Raw genomic sequence first — 19903 nt, forward strand, 5'->3', positions numbered from 1 at the left:
AATGAATGATTCTATATAGTCATTTGAAAATAAAATTATTTTAATGGCCAAAAGAGTAAAACTAAATCAATCTATTTATGTATAAAAAATGCAGTTAAAAAAATTAATGTATTGGGTTTTTTTTTTCCTTTTTTGGGGGGTCTGACTTGTATATTAAAATTTTATAATCATATTATCTTAAATATCCTCTTCCATTAACTAGCTTCACAAACTGATCATATTTGACTAACTGACCTGTTTTTCCATGGTCTATAACAGTATAACGTGTACACGCACGGAAAGTAGATAGGAGACATAGGAGACGGCTTGTCATAGTTTGATCTTACGTATATACTTGTTGTTTCACTATGATTATATCAGCTCATCGTTAGGCAATGGTTAAAGTCATTTAAATTTTTTATTCACAAATATTATAATCAATTGACAAGCAGATAATATGTCTCAACTTAGTCGACCTAATCAAATATGGTTCATATTATCATATAGCATTTATTTATTTATTTTAATCATATAATCATTTCTATCATTTGCTGATATAAATTATTGATGTTTTGAATATTATAGGAATTGCAGAACAGGCTATCGGTTATGCTCGAGGTAAGATCGTAAGGATATTCCTTCTTCCTATTATTTTTTATCCTTTTAATCTATATTTAATAAAATGTTGATATATTTAAAGTACGAATTGAAGTATAACTGAAAAGAATGAAGTCTGAATATGATGATTGACTATGGTTAGTGGATCACTAGCGTATGTATAATAATAATGAGCATAATAGACACATTATGTCTATCATTGCTTTTTTTCCCCTAGTATATATATGTATTAAGTCTATTTTTCTTGATTCCTTTTGCAGCTTATCTCAGAGGCATTGTATTTGGTAAGTTTATCTACATTTTGAAGTGTTTATTTGCATAATTTAGTAAGGAGCGGCGATGTGTTAAACTCTGCTGTCTAACTCGTGTTAATTAATTGAATCTAGCATGAATAGTTTACTCATACTCACATATTGGAAGGCATCTAATTTTTTTTTTAAATGTATATACTTATCTATGAAGTACATACACTTTTCTGATTTGCCTTGTTCGTGTGTCGGACACATTTCGGACACGACACTCATCGACACTTGTCCGACACGCGTGTTTTCGGTGTCCAACTGTGTCTTAATAAAAAGTAAAAAATTCTTCTCCAGACACACTTGAGCACGTTTAAATATCATCACGTGTCAATATGTTTAACTTTATTTTTGACATGTATTCTTGAAATGAGTTTAGAAATAGTATATATTATTAATTTTTAAAAACAAAAAATATTTTAAATACTTTATATAATTAAAAATAATTAAAAAATTAATTTATATCTTGATATCAATAAAATACCAAAATATCATTACAATTTATTTAAAAAAAAACTTTATATTTTATATATATGTGGTGTCTCTGTGTCTTATAAGATTCTTAAATTCGTGTGTCCGCATATCCCATGTCGTGTCATGTCTCGTGTTTGTGTCAATATTCGTGCATCATAGATTCTTATGCATGTTTGTGAACTAACCCGTGAAAGAACTCAAAGAAGGTTACCTTGCCTAATGATCAATTATGGGTGCAGGATTAGGAAGTAGAATAACATTCAGCACAAGAAACCTGGGCAACGCAGTTGGGCTGGAGTATTTTGATGGGGGAATATTCATTGGTAGAAATATTATACCAGTAATACTTGTAACTAGATACGTACTTGGAGTTGCAGTTCTACTTTCAGTATTGATCTACATATGGCGACGAAGACATTGGTCAATATATGGAAACATTGAACATTTTTTGCTAGACAGCAATCTAAATCCCATAAGGTATGAATACAAAGAAATCAAGAAAATGAGTGGTGGTTTCAAAGTGAAATTGGGTAAAGGTGGCTTTGGGGCAGTATACAAAGGAAAACTTCGTAGTGGTCCTGATGTAGCGGTAAAGATGTTGAACGAACCCAATGCTAATGGCCAAGACTTCATCAACGAAGTTGCTACAATTGGAAGAATACATCATGTTAATGTGGTACGTCTTGTTGGATATTGTGTCGAGAAAAAAAAGCGTGCTCTGGTGTATGAATTCATGCCTAATGGATCATTGGATAAATACATTTTTGCTAAGGAAGGGACTGTGCCTTTGAGTTACGAGAAGATGTATGAAATATCTCTTGGAGTGGCTCGTGGAATTGCGTATTTACATCAAGGTTGTGATATGCAAATTCTACATTTTGATATCAAGCCGCATAATATTCTTTTAGATGACAACTTCGTCCCAAAGGTATCTGATTTTGGACTTGCAAAGCTATATCCCGTGGATGGTAGCACTGTCACTTTGACTGCAGCAAGAGGAACTTTAGGCTACATGGCTCCGGAGTTGTTCTACAAAAACATTGGAGGAGTATCTTATAAGGCTGATGTCTATAGTTTTGGAATGCTTTTGATGGAAATGGCAAGTAGGAGGAGGAATTCAAATCCTAATGCCGATGAATCAAGCCAATTTTACTTCCCATTTTGGATACATGATCAGCTTTATGAGGAGAGTGAGATTGAAATCGAAGATGCCTCAGAGGAGGAAAAGAGCCTAGTTAAAAAGATGTTCTTAGTTGCACTTTGGTGCATACAGCTAAAGCCTAGTGATCGTCCTTCGATGAACAAGGTAGTAGAGATGCTGGAAGGGGATAACGACGGCAGTCTTGCATTGCCTCCAAAGCCTTCTTTCTATTCACATGAAGCTTCTAGATATGTTAAGGAGGTCAATTCCAACCAAGCGTCGAGCATGAATTCCTCTGGTACTAGTTATCTTGGTGAAACCACAACTGACTATTCAATGGAGGATGATGATTAACTAATTAGAACAGAGCATATCCATTTCATATAGGATTATGATTATGTTATGGCAGTGATATGAGTTCTCCATGTTTGATGAGATCACAGATTCGTTTTTTATGGCAACATAATTGTTGTATTGTTACCAAGGACGGTGTAGTTTATCTCGTTCAATTAGATCTTTTAGAATAATTTTTTGGGTGTGAATATCATTTTGAAGATGTAATTTTTAGAACATTCAAGGCATAAAAGTTGTATATTTTCTTGAGTGCTGATAAAAGTTGTATAGACAAATTGTATAATACTAATCGAGTTGCTGATGCGTTTGCTTGTTTGGGTCATTCTATTGAATTGGGTGTTCATAAGTATCTTTTGGCTCATCCTTCTATGTGTATTTTCTTTCGATGGGATGATATTAGGCGTGTTTTTCTTTCCAGTTTGATTGTGTAATTTTGTTTTTGGAGTTGGGTCCTGTTTATCAAGGCCACCTAAAAATATAGACGCAATTCAAGAGAGAATGTTCAAAATTGCTCTACACAGAGTCATAAAGACGTAAATAGTAAGGATGATTTATTTGCAAGATAAATGTGCTACATGCTTTCGATTCGTGTCATGCATGATTCCATGTTATGAAAATTACAAGTGGAAGTAGCATATGAACGAGGGGAAGAATCTTTATGTATTGCATCTTGCATCAGTCTCCAATATAAATACATTTTATTAGCAAGAGGTGAATTGCCTTTACTCTAACTCAGGAATAACCTCTAGCTCAAAATTTAGATGTCTTGATGAAACAACTGCATTATTATTGTTTCTACTTGAGCTGGTAGTGGAGTCAAACGGTGTAGGGGGGACCGTTAACTTGTCTCCTTCCCTTTCAAGCATTTGTACCACAGTTTTCATTGATGGACGATCTACAGGATTCCACTGAATGCACCAAAGTCCTACAATGGCAAGTTTCTTGGCAATTTTCATGTCTCCCTCATTGTCAATATCAATGTGGATGTCTTTCCCTTCAAGCATATTATGGATCCATTCTGGGTACAAAACTTGGAAAATTTCCTCACCAGACACATTTGTGTTCTTTCTTCCTCCAACCATCTCAAGTAGCAACATTCCAAAGCTATAAATATCAGACTTGTACGACACGTTACCAAAATTTCTTGAGAATACTTCAGGGGCAATATAGCCCAATGTCCCCCTCGCCGCAGTCATAGACACCGTGCTTTGATTTTTCGGACACAACTTTGCAAGGCCAAAATCTGTTATTTTTGGAGTGAAGTGATCATCTAGTAACACATTATGGGGATTTATGTCAAAATGGAGTATCCTATGATCACAACCAAGATGGAGATACTCAAGGCCTTTGGCAACACCAAGAGCAATTCTCTGAAGCTTCACCCAACCAAGGAAAGCATCCCTGTTATCCGGTGGAGCTAAGAATTTCTGCAACGAACCGTTCGGAAACAGATCATAGACAAGAGCACGGTGGAATCCGTCTGCGCAGAATCCGAGCAAGCGAACAACATTGACATGATGAATCTTTCCCATAGTTCCCACTTCATTTATGAAATCCTTGCCATCACCTTGCGTATCGTTGAGTACCTTCACGGCAACAAGAATTTCTTTGGAGAGCATTCCTTTGAATACTGCTCCGTGTGCTCCTTCGCCTAAGCTTTCCTTAAAGCCATTTGTGATTCTCTTAATATCTTTGTAAGTGAATCTTGTAGGCTTCATGGCCCTGTAATCCTCCAAGAATTTTTCTATCCTGTCTTGGTCTTCTCCTTTAGTCTTAAAGTACCGATAAATATGGTACATTGCAAAGGCCAACAAGACCAAAAGCATCAAACAAATTATTGTCCCTGTAATGTATAAAACAGCGTTGCTTCAATTAGAGAAAAAAAATTTAACATTATTTTAAGAATAATGATTGAGAGTGCTAATTTATCTTCATAATTGTCCTTAGATGAGTAAGAATGTAAATATACATTATTTTTGAAAATATAAAAAAGATAAAAAAAATAAAATTTTCATTTAGCAAATTAAAAAGATAACTAAAAAATGAGTTAAGATTTTTATATTTTTCTTATAAACTATACTACATGTAAAAAAAAATTAACCACTAAAACCAGTCATTATATGTGTGTATAAATAAATACATATGTTGTTTAACTCATTTTTAATATGAATTTTGTATTTTAATTTGTATTTTATACTACTGGTTAATTTTAGTAACTGATTTTTATGTCGTATAGAATACATGTTGAAATATAAGATATAAGTTAAAACAAATTAAACAGTAGCATTTTTGTTTTATGATTTGAATACTTAACCTAAATCTGTACAACAGGTTAAAGTGACTTATTCTTTATAGCTGCTGCAAGTACTACTAATTTTCAATATTACAAAGTTTTGGAAGCCACCTACATGGCTACATTGAGGTCATTGATAACCTGAAACTTTTATTTCTCTAATCAAAGTTCTCTTTTACTATAAAAATATGAATAGTATTAGGTGTCAAAGACCTTACTATTTTCACCGTGAATATTTCTAACTGAGAACAATGAATAACCGAAAGCAAGTTAGGTGGTAAGCAACACGTATGGATTCTTCATACCTGCAACAATTAGAACAAGAGTGGATGTCGAAATCTTGTTTGTTTTGCAAACGAAACACTCAATTTCCTCTTTCGTACCATCGCTCTTGAGTCTGCATTTCTTGCCCTGTGCTTCACACTGCCCACAGTTAGGGTTCGACCATCCAAGAAACAAACTAGTCTCATCATCATCCGTAAACCTCCATTGGACCGATAAAACATCACGCACCTTGGTGCACGATAGTATTCCCGGATCAATGATGAAGCTACTAGAATCTAGTTGCAAAATTGGACAGGAATAGGAAGAACTCGAAGCGCAACTAAAGAAAGAGACATTACTGTAACTAGTTTCGCCGCCGTAATATGGTGATATGAATCGGAAAGGTGAAGTTGACGAATTTCCGAGCGCTAAAAGCTGGCTAGCAAGGCAGTTATTTGGGTGATAGATCTGAATTTGCTGAGATTTGTAATCGATTTGCTTCACAAAGAAGCTTACTGATGGAAACCTTTGGAAGTTTCAGCAGAGCTTGATGTTTATCGTTACATGAGAGTTCAAATCCAGGTAGATAGGTAGCATTTTGATTCAGGTTGCTATTTTTGAGATGAAATGGGAACTGGATCTTGATGCGTCCACATTTGTCCGTACATCGGCAGTTAACTGTAACGGAATTTGGCGCCAGAAAAAGAACCAACAGCAAAATGGAGAAATTCTGAGAACGGAACATTGGGTTAGTTGTGAAATAGAAAGGATTTGCAGAGGTTCAAGATGTTGGTTGTCATGCATTTTTTGTTTAAAGATAGATCAGGCAGGCATCCCATGGCAACAAGCAACAGCAACTTGCCACTTATTTTAATTTTTATTTTTTTCCCTTTTTGGGTACTAATTTCCGTTCACTTTTTTAAGTCTTGGTCATTTGTGGCGGCCTTGTGTTCCTGGGTCCAGTCATTCCCCGAAATGGGGATATTTTGACTTATGAGTTATCACCAATTCACCATGATTGTGCTTGGTATTGAAATATCTTTTAGAGTAAATACTTGGTCATTGTTTTAGAGATTGTTATCAAAATCAGACCGACCGGTCTAGTCGGACTAAAAATACGGTGAATTGGTAACAAAATTGATCCGAGTGAGCTAGCTAAATGGACAAGGAAGAGAACCAACGAGATCCGATTTGAATCGATCGGGTTTGATAAAAACGGACAAACTGGTGGATTTGAAAAATTTTGGATCAGTTCGAACTCTAGTTTTTTGTTTTTTCTTAAGTGAAACGGCAGTGTTTTGATTATTTAAAAAAAAAAATCTGAACCGAAAATCTGAAACCCTAGCTCGAAGCTTTTCAGTTTCCACACCAAACCTATTCCCTTTTCCCAAATTCCAAGACAAGAAAGAGACCCGTTCAACCCTTGTCATTCTCACCGAACTCGTAGTCTCGCTCTCGCACCACCCGACCACAGCCAGCGCCAATTCTATTGAACGGTGCGACATTGTCGATTACTGCTACTCAGAGTCATCGTCTCGGTGGCCCTTGAGTATCTTGGCTCGTCGCCTCCTGTCCTATGCCGCTATGTGTCTATCGTCGTCGTCCTCATTTTGCCGGTCCGATCGTCCAATCGTCCTTGTCATCGTTGTCGGCACCGTGCTTCTTTTCCGGTTTCTCTCTTCTCTGCCGGTGGTGCATTAGCCATAAGGCATGTATTTTTATTTTATTTTTTTATAAGGTATGTGTTACTGTAGGTAACCGGAGATTAATGGGTTGGATGGCGTTGGTTGGCCCAAACGTATGAAGGAGGAGGCTTGCAAGTGGATCTGCAACTCAGGGACTTCCGTCCGGCTTGTGCGCGTGAAAGAATGGGGGGTGGTACCTGCAAAGACACTCCAATGCCTAAGTCAGCAAGAGGGTGAGCAGGTCTAGAGAGTATTGGGACTTAGAGATACCTGAGAAGTGTCAGTGTATGTATAGTGGTGAACCAATAACCACCGTTAGAGTAGTGCCGCTTTTTTAGGGTGTTAACCGTCCCTTTATCTTAGGGAGGTTAAGATATGGCTCGTGGAAGTGGTTAGAGAGATTCTAGGGGCAGTTACTCATTTAAATGAGTGCTTATCTGCCAGCTAACCCTTCTTCCCGACTTCTTTAGAGCAAGTCGTGGTGAGTACCGACTTCGTAGCGGCTGATTTGGTGAAAAGGTGAGGCTCAACCCTTTGGGTCGGGCCTTTTTACTTGGATCCTGGGCCTTAGCGTTCGGCCAGGGTATGAACAGTGCCCTACTCGAGCCCAATTTCTTTTCAAGATTTGGGTTCGAGTATTTTACTCGGGATTGTAGCCGACTTGTTGGAGGACCGACGTGATGGTCTGAAACCGATGTGACTTTTCGTGACCTTTTGGTTCTGACAGTTACGTCTAATCAAGCGTCGCGTCCGTTAGGGATGTGCGTAGGGATTGATGGTCTTGGTAACGGTGCGTCTTTATTAATGACTGCCCCGTTTTTATCATTGTGCCCCTAACGTACTTATAAATACCTTCCCTCTCTTTCCTTGTTTCGTTTCTGCGATTTTTCAAATTTCCTCTTCATCTGTTCGTGCTGCACTCTTGTGTTCGAAGGCTTTTACTTCCTCCAACCCTCATTTTCAAATAAAGGTTAGTTTCTTCTGTAACATGCTTTTCTATTTGCATGCCTTTATTTTGTAGATAGATAGGTTGGTTTGTAGACTTCCGTTTAGTTCCGTATTCCCTCCTTTTAGAGACCGTGTTTTTTGATTTTCCTTTTCTTTTTCTCTTGTAGGTTTTTGTCACCTTTTTAGGAAAAGAAAATGGCTTCCGTAGATGTTCTTTCTCAGTGGGTTGATGTCACGGTCCTAGGGGAGGAACCTTCGGTCGATACTGAGTTTATCACCCACCTTCGTACTCGCCACAGAATTTGTACTTCTGAAGAGGACAAGCCGAAGTATGAGTTGGTAGTCCCGGGTCCAGAAGACCGGGTTTGCTTCGGGAGGGCCAATGAAGCGGCCCCTCATTTTTTCTTTATGTATGAGTGTCTGATCACCCGTTTGGGTGTTTTTCTTCCTTTTTCAAATTTTGAGATGTCTGTTTTGCATCACTGCCGAGTTGCCCCTACTCAGCTTCACCCCAACTCTTGGGGTTTTTTAAAAATTTATCAACTTATCAGCCAGGCTTTGGAGTTCCCGACCTCTTTGAAGATTTTTTTCTATCTTTTTCATATGACCAAACCCTTTAGTGGGTTAAATAATAAGCAACAGTGGGTGTCTTTCCGAGCCATACAGGGTCGGAGAGTTTTCACCCTTTTTGACGAATCCTTCCATGACTTTAAAAATTACTTTTTCAAAGTGCAAGCTGTAGAGGGTCACCACCCCTTTTTTCTGGATGATACTTCTTCTCCTCGCTTTCCCCTGTACTGGTTGGAGGCCTCCCCCTGTGAAAAATATGGTCTGGATGACCTAGACGAAGTGGAGGCGACCGTTGTGGGGTTCCTCTGAGAAGTGTGGGGGAGGGCCCCATATCTGGACACTAAGAAATTCCTCCAGGGATCTCCGACTTTTATCCAGGCGCAACTAGGTAGCTTTTGTTTTTCTAATTTACTTCCGACTTGTGATTTCTTGTACCGACTTGTTTGACTTTTAGATACTTCTTGTTTTTGTAGAGATGGCAAAGAAGAATGCTCAGGAATCTTACCAGAGAGTCCAGGAGGCCAAAGCAAGGTCTCGAGCCAGGACTGGTGACTCCAAGGCGGTTATCTCTCCTCCTCCTCCTCCTCCTCTTCCTCGGAACGTTGGGACTCCTTTCCAGCCCATTGTGATTTCTTCTTCAGCTTCCTCTCAGCCACTCCCCTCCGCCCGACCTTCTCCTGAGCCCGAGAAGAAGAAGCGCAAGACTTTAGAGTCTGGCTCTTCTTTTGAAGGTGAGGTTAAGGCGGATGCCCTTGCATTCGTCCGAAAGTACATCTACCCCCATGCTCGTATAAGTATGGATGATGTATCTGTTCGGAATCACCTTACCACTTTGGTTGAGGAGAGTCTCAGGGCGGCGGGTGTTTGTGGTAAACTCTTAGATATTTTTGAGAAGGCTCCTCTCAGCTCTTTGGGTTCAACCTCGAAGGTTGAGGAGCTGGAAGGAAGGCTTCTTATATATCAAGAGCATGAGAGGGGGTTGAAGGAGGAGGTCGCCAAGCTGAGGGAGGAGAGAGATGGCCTTCGGGGAAGGAGAGGAAGTTGCAAGCCCAATGCAACATGGAGGTGGGCTTGAGGAAAACAGCGTAGGACAACTACCAAAGTTTATTTGAAGATCTTGTGTCTGTGAAGAATGATTTGCTGAATTCTCGGAAGGCATATACCGAGTTGGAGGACTCTATTGCTGAGGCTGCCGAGGAGGCTTGGAGGATCTTTAAGGAGCAAGTTGGAGTCATTGCTCCTGACTTGGATCTTTCTCCTTTGGATCCTGACAAAGTCGTCATTGACGGTGCCATAGTTGATCCCCCTGCTCCCGTGATCGTTTCCGAGTCAGAATTGAAGACTCGGGGGCAGAGGATCATTGAGTCCCCTCCTCACCCAAAGGACGCTCCGAGTTCTTCAGCAGTTCCTCCGACTTCCTCTTCGTCTCCTATGGATGCCTCTCTCCCTGGTCCTGGTGGCGCTCTTCCTGACTCTGGTGGTGGTGATCCGTCTACTCCTCTTCCGAAAAAGTAATTTGTTGGCTATTTGGGGGCCCGGCTTGTGGGTCCCCCCTTTTTTAAACTTTTTATTTGTGTTTGGTGGTGTTTGAACAATTTGCTTTTGGCCTTATAAGGCCGTAAACAAAAAATACCCTTTTTGATAAGGGTTTAAGTTAACAAAATAAATACCCTTTTTTGGATAAGGGTTTAAGTTACCTTATGCATGTATGCTTTTCTGACTTCTGTTTTTTGAAAAAACCCTTTTTGATCTTTTTAGTTTTGAAAACCTTTTTCCTGGCTGTCTGTCCTTTTTGGGTTCCTTTTCTCTAAGGAGCTCAGGATAGTACTTATGCTGCAATAGGTTTTTCGATTTCTTTTGCTATTCCTTTTACTCAACTTGTGATTTATTGAGTTCTTATGACTTAGGTTATTTTTGCGATGCGTTTTCTTTTCTACTCGAATTTTCATTTCGACTTATGAGTCTGAACGTTTCTGAGTTCTTCGCGATCATCTTTTATAACCTCTTTATACCGACTTGTACCTCGTCGTTTTATCCTGACGACCATCTAGGTCGGTTCATGGGATTTTCACGTTTTGTCGAGCTTAAGTCGGCGCGTTTCGTCGAAAGAAAGAGAAAACAAAGAAGGAATTTATAAGAGATATTTGTAAAAATGAAAGAGATCTTTATTAATTGGGGAGGTACCTTATTGCTACTAAGGGTTTTTGACAATCTATTTCCCTTAGCCTCTACTATGATGCCTCGTTAAAAACCCTTCTCCAGAAAAAAACCCTTTGATTTTTGGAAAAAATCATGAAGTTGGAAAAAGAGTACATCAGAGAGTAGAGTTTGCTTTTAACTGTAGTACCTTTTCATATTACAAGCATGCCACGACCTCGGTAACTCGGTTCCGTTCAGGTCGGTTACTTTATAATAACATTTTCCTAAGACCTCATTGACTTTGTATGGTCCCTTCCAATTTGCAGCGAGTTTTCCTTCCCCTGATTTGTTGACTCCAATGTCGTTTCTGATCAAGACCAAGTCATTCGGGGCGAATGCTCTTCGAATGACTTTTTTGTTGTACCTTGTAGTCATCCTTTGCTTCAACGCTACTTCTCTTATCTGGACTTCTTCTCGGATTTCGGGGAGCAAGTCGAGCTCCTCTTTGTGCCCCTGTATATTTCCGATCTCGTCATGGAGAATTACTCTTGGGCTTTGTTCGTTGACTTCTATTGGTATCATGGCTTCTACGCCATAGACTAGTCGGAAGGGCGTTTCTCCAGTGGCGGACTGGGGGGTTGTCCTGTAAGCCCACATCACTTGTGGGAGCTCTTCAGCCCAGGCTCCTTTGGCATCTTGTAATCTTTTCTTCAGCCCTGCCAATATGACTTTGTTGGCTGCCTCGGCTTGCCCATTGGCTTGTGGGTGCTCCACCGAGGTGAATTGGTGTTTGATTTTCATGCTGGCTACTAGGCTTCTAAAGGTAGCGTCGGTGAACTGGGTTCCATTATCTGTAGTAATGGAATAGGGTATCCCATACCTTGTGATGATATTTTTGTAGAGGAACCTCTGACTTCTCTGTGCGGTGATGGTGGCCAATGGTTCTGCTTCTATCCATTTTGTGAAGTAATCTATTCCCACGATCAGGTATTTGACTTGTCCTGGCGCCTGGGGAAAATGACCTAACAAATCCATTCCCCATTTCGCAAAGGGCCATGGAGAAGTGATGCTGATGAGCTCCTCCGGGGGAGCCACGTGGAAATTTGCATGCATCTGGCACGGTTGACACTTTTTCACAAACTCGGTCGCATCTTTCTGCAAGGTCGGCCAGTAGAATCCAGCTCGGATCACTTTCCTGGCTAATGACCTTGCTCCGAGATGATTTCCGCAGATCCCATTATGGACTTCCTCTAACACCTCGGTGGGTTTTGAGGTCGGTACGCACTTTAACAATGGTGTTGATATCCCCCTCCTGTAGAGAATATTTTTCACCAAGGTGTAGTGTTGTGCTTCCCTCCGGATTTTCTTAGCCTCTTTTTCCTCCTTCGGGAGGATGTCGAATTTCATGTATTCGACCAAGGGGTTCATCCATCCGAGGCTTAATCCGACTACCTCAAGGACCTCTTGTTTGTCTTTTTCTTTTACTACAAAGGGTTCCTGGAGAGTTTCCTGGATCAGGCTTCTGTTATTCCCTCCTGGCTTGGTACTTGCTAACTTGGATAGGGCGTCTGCTCTGCTATTTAGATCCCGAGTTATGTGTTTGACCTCGGTTTCTGCAAAGTGCCCAAGGTGTTCCAGAGTTTTTTCCAAGTACCTCTTCATATTTGGGTCCTTTGCCTGATACTCTCCACTTATCTGGGAGGTCACCACTTGCGAGTCGCTGTATATCATCACCTTTGTAGCACCGACTTCTTCCGCCAGCTTCAATCCAGCAATCAAGGCTTCATACTCTGCCTGATTATTTGAAGCTGGAAATTCAAATTTGAGGGAAACCTCTATCTGGGTTCCTCTTTCATCCACCAATATTATGCCTGCACCGCTTCTTGTTTTGTTTGAGGATCCATCTACATAGAGTTTCCATGTAGTTGGTTTTTCCTCTTGGTCTCCTGCGTATTCTGCAATGAAGTCGGTGAGGCACTGGGCTTTAATTGCCGTCCGAGTTTCATACTTCAAGTCGAACTCGGAGAGCTCTATTGCCCATTGAACCATTCTCCCTGCAACATCCGTCTTTTGGAGGATTTGCTTCATGGGTTGGTTCGTGCGGACTCTTATTGTGTGAGCTTGAAAGTAAGGTCGTAGCCTTCGTGAGGCTACTACTAAGGAGTAGGCAAACTTCTCTAGTTTGTGGTACCTTAGCTCAGGGCCTTGTAGAACTTTAATGATGAAATATACTGGGTGCTGACCGGCCTCGTCTTCTCTTATCAGGGCCGATGAGACGGCCTTGTCTGCTACAGATAAGTATAGGACGAGGTCTTCTCCAGCTATAGGTCGGGTCAGAATAGGAGGTTGGCTCAAGAATCTTTTGAACTCTTGGAACGCCTCCTCGCATTCAGGAGTCCATTCGAACTGACATCCCTTTCTCAATAAGGAGAACAGTGGAAGGGATTTTAGTGCTGATTCTGCCAAAAATCTGGAGAGGGCTGCAAGTCGGCCATTCAGTTGTTGGACCTCTCTTAAACAAGTCGAGCTTTTCATCTCCAGGATAGCTCTACACTTATCGGGATTTGCTTCGATCCCTCTTTGTGTCAGCATAAACCCTAGAAATTTTCCTGCCTCTACCGCGAAGGCACACTTTGCGGGATTTAGTCTCATCCCGTGTAACCTTATGGTGTCAAAGACTCGTGAGAGATCTGACAAGAGGTCGACTTCTTTTTCGGTTTTTACCAGCATGTCATCGACGTATACTTCCATTAGGCTTCCAAGGTGAGAGGCGAACACCTTATTCATCAACCTCTGGTATGTGGCCCCTGCATTTTTCAATCCAAATGGCATGACCACGTAGCAGAAATTAGCTTTGGGCGTGATGAATGACGTCTTCTCCTGGTCTGGCTCATACATCGGGATTTGGTTATACCCCGAGTAGGCATCCGTGAACGACAAGTATTGATACCCCGAGCTGGAGTCTACTAGGGTGTCAATACTTGGCAGTGGATAAGGGTCCTTGGGACAGGCCTTATTTAAGTCGGTATAGTCGACACACATTCTCCATTTGCCATTTTGTTTTTTGACTAGCACTACATTGGCTAGCCCTGTTGGGTACTTGACTTCTCTGATGAAGCCGGCTTCTAGGAGCGCCTGTACTTGCTCTTCTACTACCAGGGCTCGTTCTGGGCCGAGCTTGCGTCTTCTTTGTTGTACAGGTCGGGACCCCGGGTAGACCGAAAGCTTGTGGGACATGAGCTCGGGGTCTATCCCAGGCATGTCGGAGGCCTTCCAGGCGAAGAGATCGGAGTTACCTCTTAAGAGTCTAGTCAACCCTTGTTTTAGGGTTACCCCTAGGTTGGCTCCTATGTGAGTATTTTTTCCTTCCTCTTCGCCTACCTGTATCTCCTCGGTTTTTCCTCCCGGCTGTAGTCGCAGCTCTTCTCTAGCCCTTGCACCTCCGAGCTCTATTGTGTGGACTTCTCGGCCTTTTCCTCTCAGGTTTAGGCTTTTATTGTAGCATTTCCTTGCCAATTTCTGGTCTCCCCTTACCGTTGCTATCCCCGCTGAGGTCGGGAATTTCATACAAAGGTGGGGAGTGGATATCACCGCTCCGAGTCGATTAAGGGTAGCTCTGCCGATTAAAGCATTATATGCTGACCCTACATCGATGACTATGAAGTCTATACTCAGAGTTTTTGATTTTCCCCTTTTCCAAAAGTGGTGGGGAGGGGCAAAAATCCCAGTGGCTTTATTGGCGTGTCACCTAATCCGTACAAGGTGTCGGGGTAGGATCTTAACTCTTTTTCATCCAACCCTAGTTTGTCGAAAGCGGGCTTGAAAAGAATATCCGCTGAGCTTCCTTGGTCTACTAGGGTTCTATGGAGATGGGCATTTGCTAGGATCATAGTTATTACCACTGGATCATCGTGTCCAGGGATTATTCCTTGCCCATCTTCTTTTGTGAATGAAATGGTAGGGAGGTCGGATGACTCTTCTCCGACCTGGTAGACTCTCTTGAGATGCCTTTTGCGAGAGGATTTGGTGAGTCCCCCTCCCGCGAACCCCCCTGAGATCATATGGATATGTCTCTCCGGAGTCTGCGGTGGTGGGTCTCTTCTATCCATATCATCTCGCTTTCTCTTCCCATGACTGTCCGACCTTTCTATGAGATATCTGTCAAGCCGACCTTCTCTAGCCAGCTTTTCTATCACATTTTTAAGGTCGTAGCAGTCGTTTGTGGAGTGACCATATATTTTATGGTACTCACAGTAGTCGCTGCGGCTCCCCCCTTTTTTATTTTTAATGGGTCTGGGGGGTGGCAGCCTTTCAGTATTACAAATCTTTCTGTATACATCCACTATAGAGACCTTTAGAGGAGTATAAGAGTGATATTTCCTTGGTCTATCGAGACCGAGTTCTTCCTTCTTCTTGGTTTCCCTCTCCCTCTCTTTTGTTGAGGGAGGGTGCCCATGTCGCCAACTCAGGTCTCTCAGCTTAGCATTTTCCTCCATGTTGATGTACTTTTCGGCTCTTTCCTGCACATCACTTAAAGAGATGGGGTGTCTTTTGGATATGGACTGTGAGAAGGGACCTTCTCTAAGCCCATTGACTAACCCCATTATGACTGCCTCTGTGGGCAGGTCTTGAATCTCTAAACATGCTTTGTTGAACCTTTCCATATAGGCTCGTAAGGATTCTCCGACCTCCTGCTTTATTCCCAGGAGGCTTGGCGCATGTTTCACTTTGTCTTTCTGGATAGAGAACCTCATCAAAAACTTCCTTGAGAGGTCTTCAAAACTGGTGACCGACCTCGGAGGGAGGCTGTCGAACCACTTCATCGCTGCTTTCGATAGGGTGGTCGGGAAAGCTTTACATCGCGTAGCATCGGAAGCATCAGCTAGGTACATCCGACTTTTGAAATTGCTTAAGTGATGCTTCGGATCCGTGGTTCCGTCATAGAGGTCCATATCGGGGCTTTTGAAGTTCCTTGGAACTTTTGCCCTCATTATGTCCTCGCTGAAAGGATCCTCTCCTCCTAGGGGCGGTTCTTCTCGTTCGTCACGGGAGTTCCGACCTTTGAAGGAGGATTCTAACTTTAAGAGTTTTCTTTCTAACTCTTTTTGTCGTTCCATCTCCTCTTTTAGGTTCTTTTCGATCTCCCTTTGTCGCTCCCGTTCCTGTTCTAACTGTTCCAGGCGACTTTGGTGGACGTGGACTAATCCCATGAGTTCAGTTGCATGGGATGGTCCATCTTTCTCTGATTCGCGCCCCTCTGAAGAATTCACCTTCGGATTTTTTACTCCGGAGGTACCTTCTCTGTGCTGATCGTTGGTTCCCTGGTGAAGGGTCAAGTCTGCATCATTGTTTCTGGTGTCCAGATTCTCTTGTTCAGAATCTGACTCGACATGACCCTCTTCGAGGGATCTGTCCGCCATCACTGGTTGATCTCTCGGGTCCCCGGCAACGGCGCCAATGTTACTGTAGGTAACCGGAGATTAATGGGCTGGATGGCGTTGGTTGGCCCAAACGTATGAAGGAGGAGGCTTGCAAGTGGATCTGCAACTCGGGGACCTCCGTCCGGCTTGTGCGTGTGAAAGAATGGGGGGTGGTACCTGCAAAGACACTCCAATGCCTAAGTCAGCAAGGGTGTGAGTAGGTCTAGAGAGTATTGGGACTTAGAGATACCTGAGAAGTGTCAGTGTATTTATAGTGGTGAACCAATAACCACCGTTGGAGTAGTGCCGCTTTTTTAGGGTGTTAACCGTCCCTTTATCTTAGGGAGGTTAAGATATGGCTCGTGGAAGTGGTTAGAGAGATTCTAGGGGCAGTTACTCATTTAAATGAGTGCTTATATGCCAGCTAACCCTTCTTCTCGACTTCTTTAGAGCAAGTCGTGGTGAGTACCGACTTCGTAGCGGCTGATTTGGTGAAAAGGTGAGGCTCAACCCTTTGGATCGGGCCTTTTTACTTGGATCCTGGGCCTTAGCGTTGGGTCAGGATATGAACAGTATGTATTTTTATTTTATTTTTTTAAGTTATTAAGTATTTCAAGTTTTTAATAATTTAGTACTTTAGTTAGAATTAATTGATTATAAGTGTATAACTTATTGATTTCTATTTGATTTCTGTTAGATTGTTCAGCTTTTTGTTTTATGTTGTTGGTGTAATATGTTGATTATAGTGTAATATATTCTTATATGTAATATATTATTGTTATATCTGGTTACTGTTGTATATTATTCTTAGTAGATTGTTGTTGTATATTATTTTCGTAAATTAGTCATTTAGTCCTGGTTGATTAGGAATTTAGGATGACTTCATCAAATACATCATCAGAAAATACCAACTTTTCAAGAATAAGGACTGATGCAACAATTGAAACCCAAAAAAATAGCAATAGAGGAAAAACTGATCCAGTATGGGACCATTGTAAACAAGTGGATAAAGAAAAAACTGTTCTGTTATGTATTTTTAGTCATAATAAGAATAATTAAGTTAATTAATAATATAGGAAACGAATGAGAAAGTAAAATTATGATCCAATTTGTCTTGATGCATTTGAGGATCATTCGAAATGGATAATGAAAGATTCACCATCATTTTTAACTCCTGAAAAAGTTGATACTTTACAGAATGATCTTGCAAATATGTCTCTTCAATCAGCTTTAGATGACTTGAGTATATTTTTGTTAGGGATGATTTTGTAATACTTTAACCAAATATTTTGCATTATTGATTATGATTTGTGAAACATTATTGAAATGCTAGATCAATTGAATCTGGAAGATGATCGATATGATGTCATGATGATGAAGCTAATTTTAATTCTGTGAAAAATGCAAATCAGAATGAAACCAGTCCGAATGTAATTTTAGATTTTCAAATGAAGAAAGATATCCAAACTTTGAAATTACTCTTTGGATATAATCCATTATTGTTATTTTTATCGTATTACTTATTTTTATAATTTTTTTTTACCAAATATAGGAAACTCGAACCCGCAATCTCTTAATTGAGTATGGGGAGACTATGCCATTTGAGCTATTACTCAATGGCTTAACCTCTTAATTTAGTATGGAGAGTCTATGCTTGGAAAGATATGTGACTCGAACCCGCAACCTCTTAATTGAGTATGGGGAGTCTATGCCATTTGAGTTATAACTCATTGACTAAAATTTGGAAAGATAGGAGACTCAAACCCGCAACCTCTTAATTGAGTATGGGGAGTCTATGCCATTTGAGCTATTACTCATTGGCATCAAAATTTGGAAAGATAGAAGACTCGAACCCACAACCTCTTAATTGAGTATGGAGAGTCTATGCCATTTGAGCTATTACTCATTGGCTTAAAAATTTGGAAAGATATGTGACTCGAACTCGCGACCTCTTAATTGAGTATGAGGAGTCTATGCCATTTGAGCTATAACTCATTGGCAAAAATTTGGAAAGATAGGAGACTCGAACCCGCAACCTCTTAATTGAGTATGGGGAGTCTATGCCTGGAAAGATATGTGACTCGAACCCGCAACCTCTTAATTGAGTATGGGGAATCTATGCCATTTGAGTTATAACTCATTGACTACTTATTTTTATAATTTGAGACTTAATGTTTATTAAAATGTTATTGAAGATATGTATTTTAAATTTAATTTTTAAATTTGTGGCTATTTTATATGTTTTATATATGTGGGACCGGGTTAATTGGTTGAATCAGTGATTCAGTGACACAATAGTTTAATCAGTTCGATTATCGATTCGGTTCTGACAACTATGATTTTGAAAATTTTGATAAAGTTGATCGGTAAAAAAGGAGATTGAGTGCAGTTATTTAGATGATTTAATAGATTTGAATAAATTATTATTTAATAATTTTTTATTATTTTAATTGAATTATTATTTAACTATTTTTAATTATTAACTTCAAATAAAATTAACTGTACCAAAATTTTTACTTTATATTAATCCTTATCCAAATTCCATTCATAACTAATAAATGTAAGATTATATTTGGTTACTGTTTCCAAATAGTAGGAACAAAAATGCCAAAAAAAAAAACAAAATAAAGTATCCCAATAAATTGGACAACTCTCAATTCTAGGTACACAACATATTCACACACTCTTCACATATTTATCACATTTTTTCTTTAAATGCATCTTCTAGAATTTGAATTCTAGACTTTAGTAGTGGGGAGGGGGTGAAATGCCACCTGAGCTAAAGCTCTTCGGCAATCACTTAGTATGTTAAATCAACCAAATGCACATGCGAGAATAATACAAACAATGGTGTGAACTTAGGTTATGCGTTCAATTGTAGCAGCAAAACTTGATCCAATAATGGTTTTGGGCCTCTTTGAAACACTATCACATCCAAAAACACGACTGAAAAATAAAACTACACCAAAAACATGCTGAGACTTGAATTGAGAGGCTTGTACGTATTATATGGAGAGTACAAACAGAAAATTGACACATTCTTACAAGCCTTAAAGCAAGAAAAGTTTACACGTGCCAAGTGAAGGAAGTTAGTGAAGTTATTGCTTGTTGCCGATTACGTGTATCCTTTTGATGGAAACTAACCAGATATTTTTCTTCGTGTAGACTTCACCCAGAAGCCACAAGCCAACAGCTGTCATTTTCAATATAAATTTATTATTTGCAAATATCTTTATATCGTCAATTTTAGAGAAATAAAATACTACTATAAGTTGCTCTTTGTAAACAATGATAGTCTCATAAAAAGAGGAGAATACAACCCCTAAAAAGAAAAACTAGTAATAATTGTGGGAGAGCAGATACATTATTCAATACTATGCGAATAAGGCGTATGGCTAGTGTATTTTGTAAAGTGAATCTTTGTATTCTTCGAAAGGTAAGGTTAACATTCTGACTCACAAACGGTGTACTTAGGGAGAACAATAATCACAATATCTCTCGAATTCTTAAGTATCGTTCGGGTAATTCACATATATCTTAATTCTTAAGTGTGTTGTTTTTTGTTAGAATGAAAAAGAGGAGGAGAAAAAAGCATTACATTTTTTGTTCACTTGGTTTAAAAATCACTTGTACACTTATTGCCACATCCTGATGTCGTTTAATTTTTGTATGCTCTTTCTAGTATAGTAATATATCTCACCCTACATAAATGAATAACT

The 19903-nt window shown here is 40.0% G+C and overlaps 3 protein-coding genes across 6 annotated transcripts in view; 1 reads left to right on the top strand and 2 right to left on the bottom strand.

The window, feature by feature from the left end:
• LOC107605254 (rust resistance kinase Lr10) overlaps nt 1-3190 on the top strand; it is a 4580-nt gene extending 1390 nt beyond the window's left edge. For 3 of the 4 annotated variants that reach the window (XM_016307064.2, XM_021105039.1, XM_021105040.1), the window contains 3 exons: nt 565-597; nt 858-881; nt 1610-3190. In XM_016307064.2, coding sequence (XP_016162550.1) covers nt 565-597; nt 858-881; nt 1610-2865 — 1313 coding nt within the window. In that variant the 3' untranslated portion in view covers nt 2866-3190. The remainder of the gene's footprint in view (nt 1-564; nt 598-857; nt 882-1609) is intronic. The other variant, XM_021105038.1, reaches the window with a different exon arrangement.
• On the bottom strand, nt 3392-6361 carry LOC107647576 (rust resistance kinase Lr10). Its single transcript, XM_021105041.1, has 2 exons — nt 5464-6361; nt 3392-4708 (listed from the first exon to the last, which is right to left on the bottom strand). Exon 2 carries the CDS (start codon nt 4689-4691, stop codon nt 3588-3590), a length of 1104 nt encoding a protein of 367 aa, XP_020960700.1. The 5' UTR covers nt 4692-4708; nt 5464-6361; the 3' UTR covers nt 3392-3587.
• Nucleotides 5429-9249, bottom strand: LOC110263844 (putative RING-H2 finger protein ATL21A). Its single transcript, XM_021105680.1, has 2 exons — nt 9131-9249; nt 5429-5948 (listed from the first exon to the last, which is right to left on the bottom strand). Exons 1-2 carry the CDS (start codon nt 9247-9249, stop codon nt 5429-5431), a joined length of 639 nt encoding a protein of 212 aa, XP_020961339.1.

Source organism: Arachis ipaensis, chromosome B06, assembly GCF_000816755.2.
Source record: "Arachis ipaensis cultivar K30076 chromosome B06, Araip1.1, whole genome shotgun sequence".
Lineage (NCBI taxonomy): Eukaryota > Viridiplantae > Streptophyta > Magnoliopsida > Fabales > Fabaceae > Arachis > Arachis ipaensis.

Bases quoted from the DNA above. Each gene is read 5' to 3' on its own strand.
- LOC107647576 (XM_021105041.1), bottom strand. From the start codon at position 4,691: ATGCTTTTGGTCTTGTTGGCCTTTGCAATGTACCATATTTATCGGTAC.
- LOC110263844 (XM_021105680.1), bottom strand. From the start codon at position 9,249: ATGGGCTGGAAAGGAGTCCCAACGTTCCGAGGAAGAGGAGGAGGAGGA. The intron at 5,949-9,130 runs GTAAGATTCCTG...AAACTTCCAAAG, and splicing joins TTGGCCTCCTGGACTCTCTG to GTTTCCATCAGTAAGCTTCT.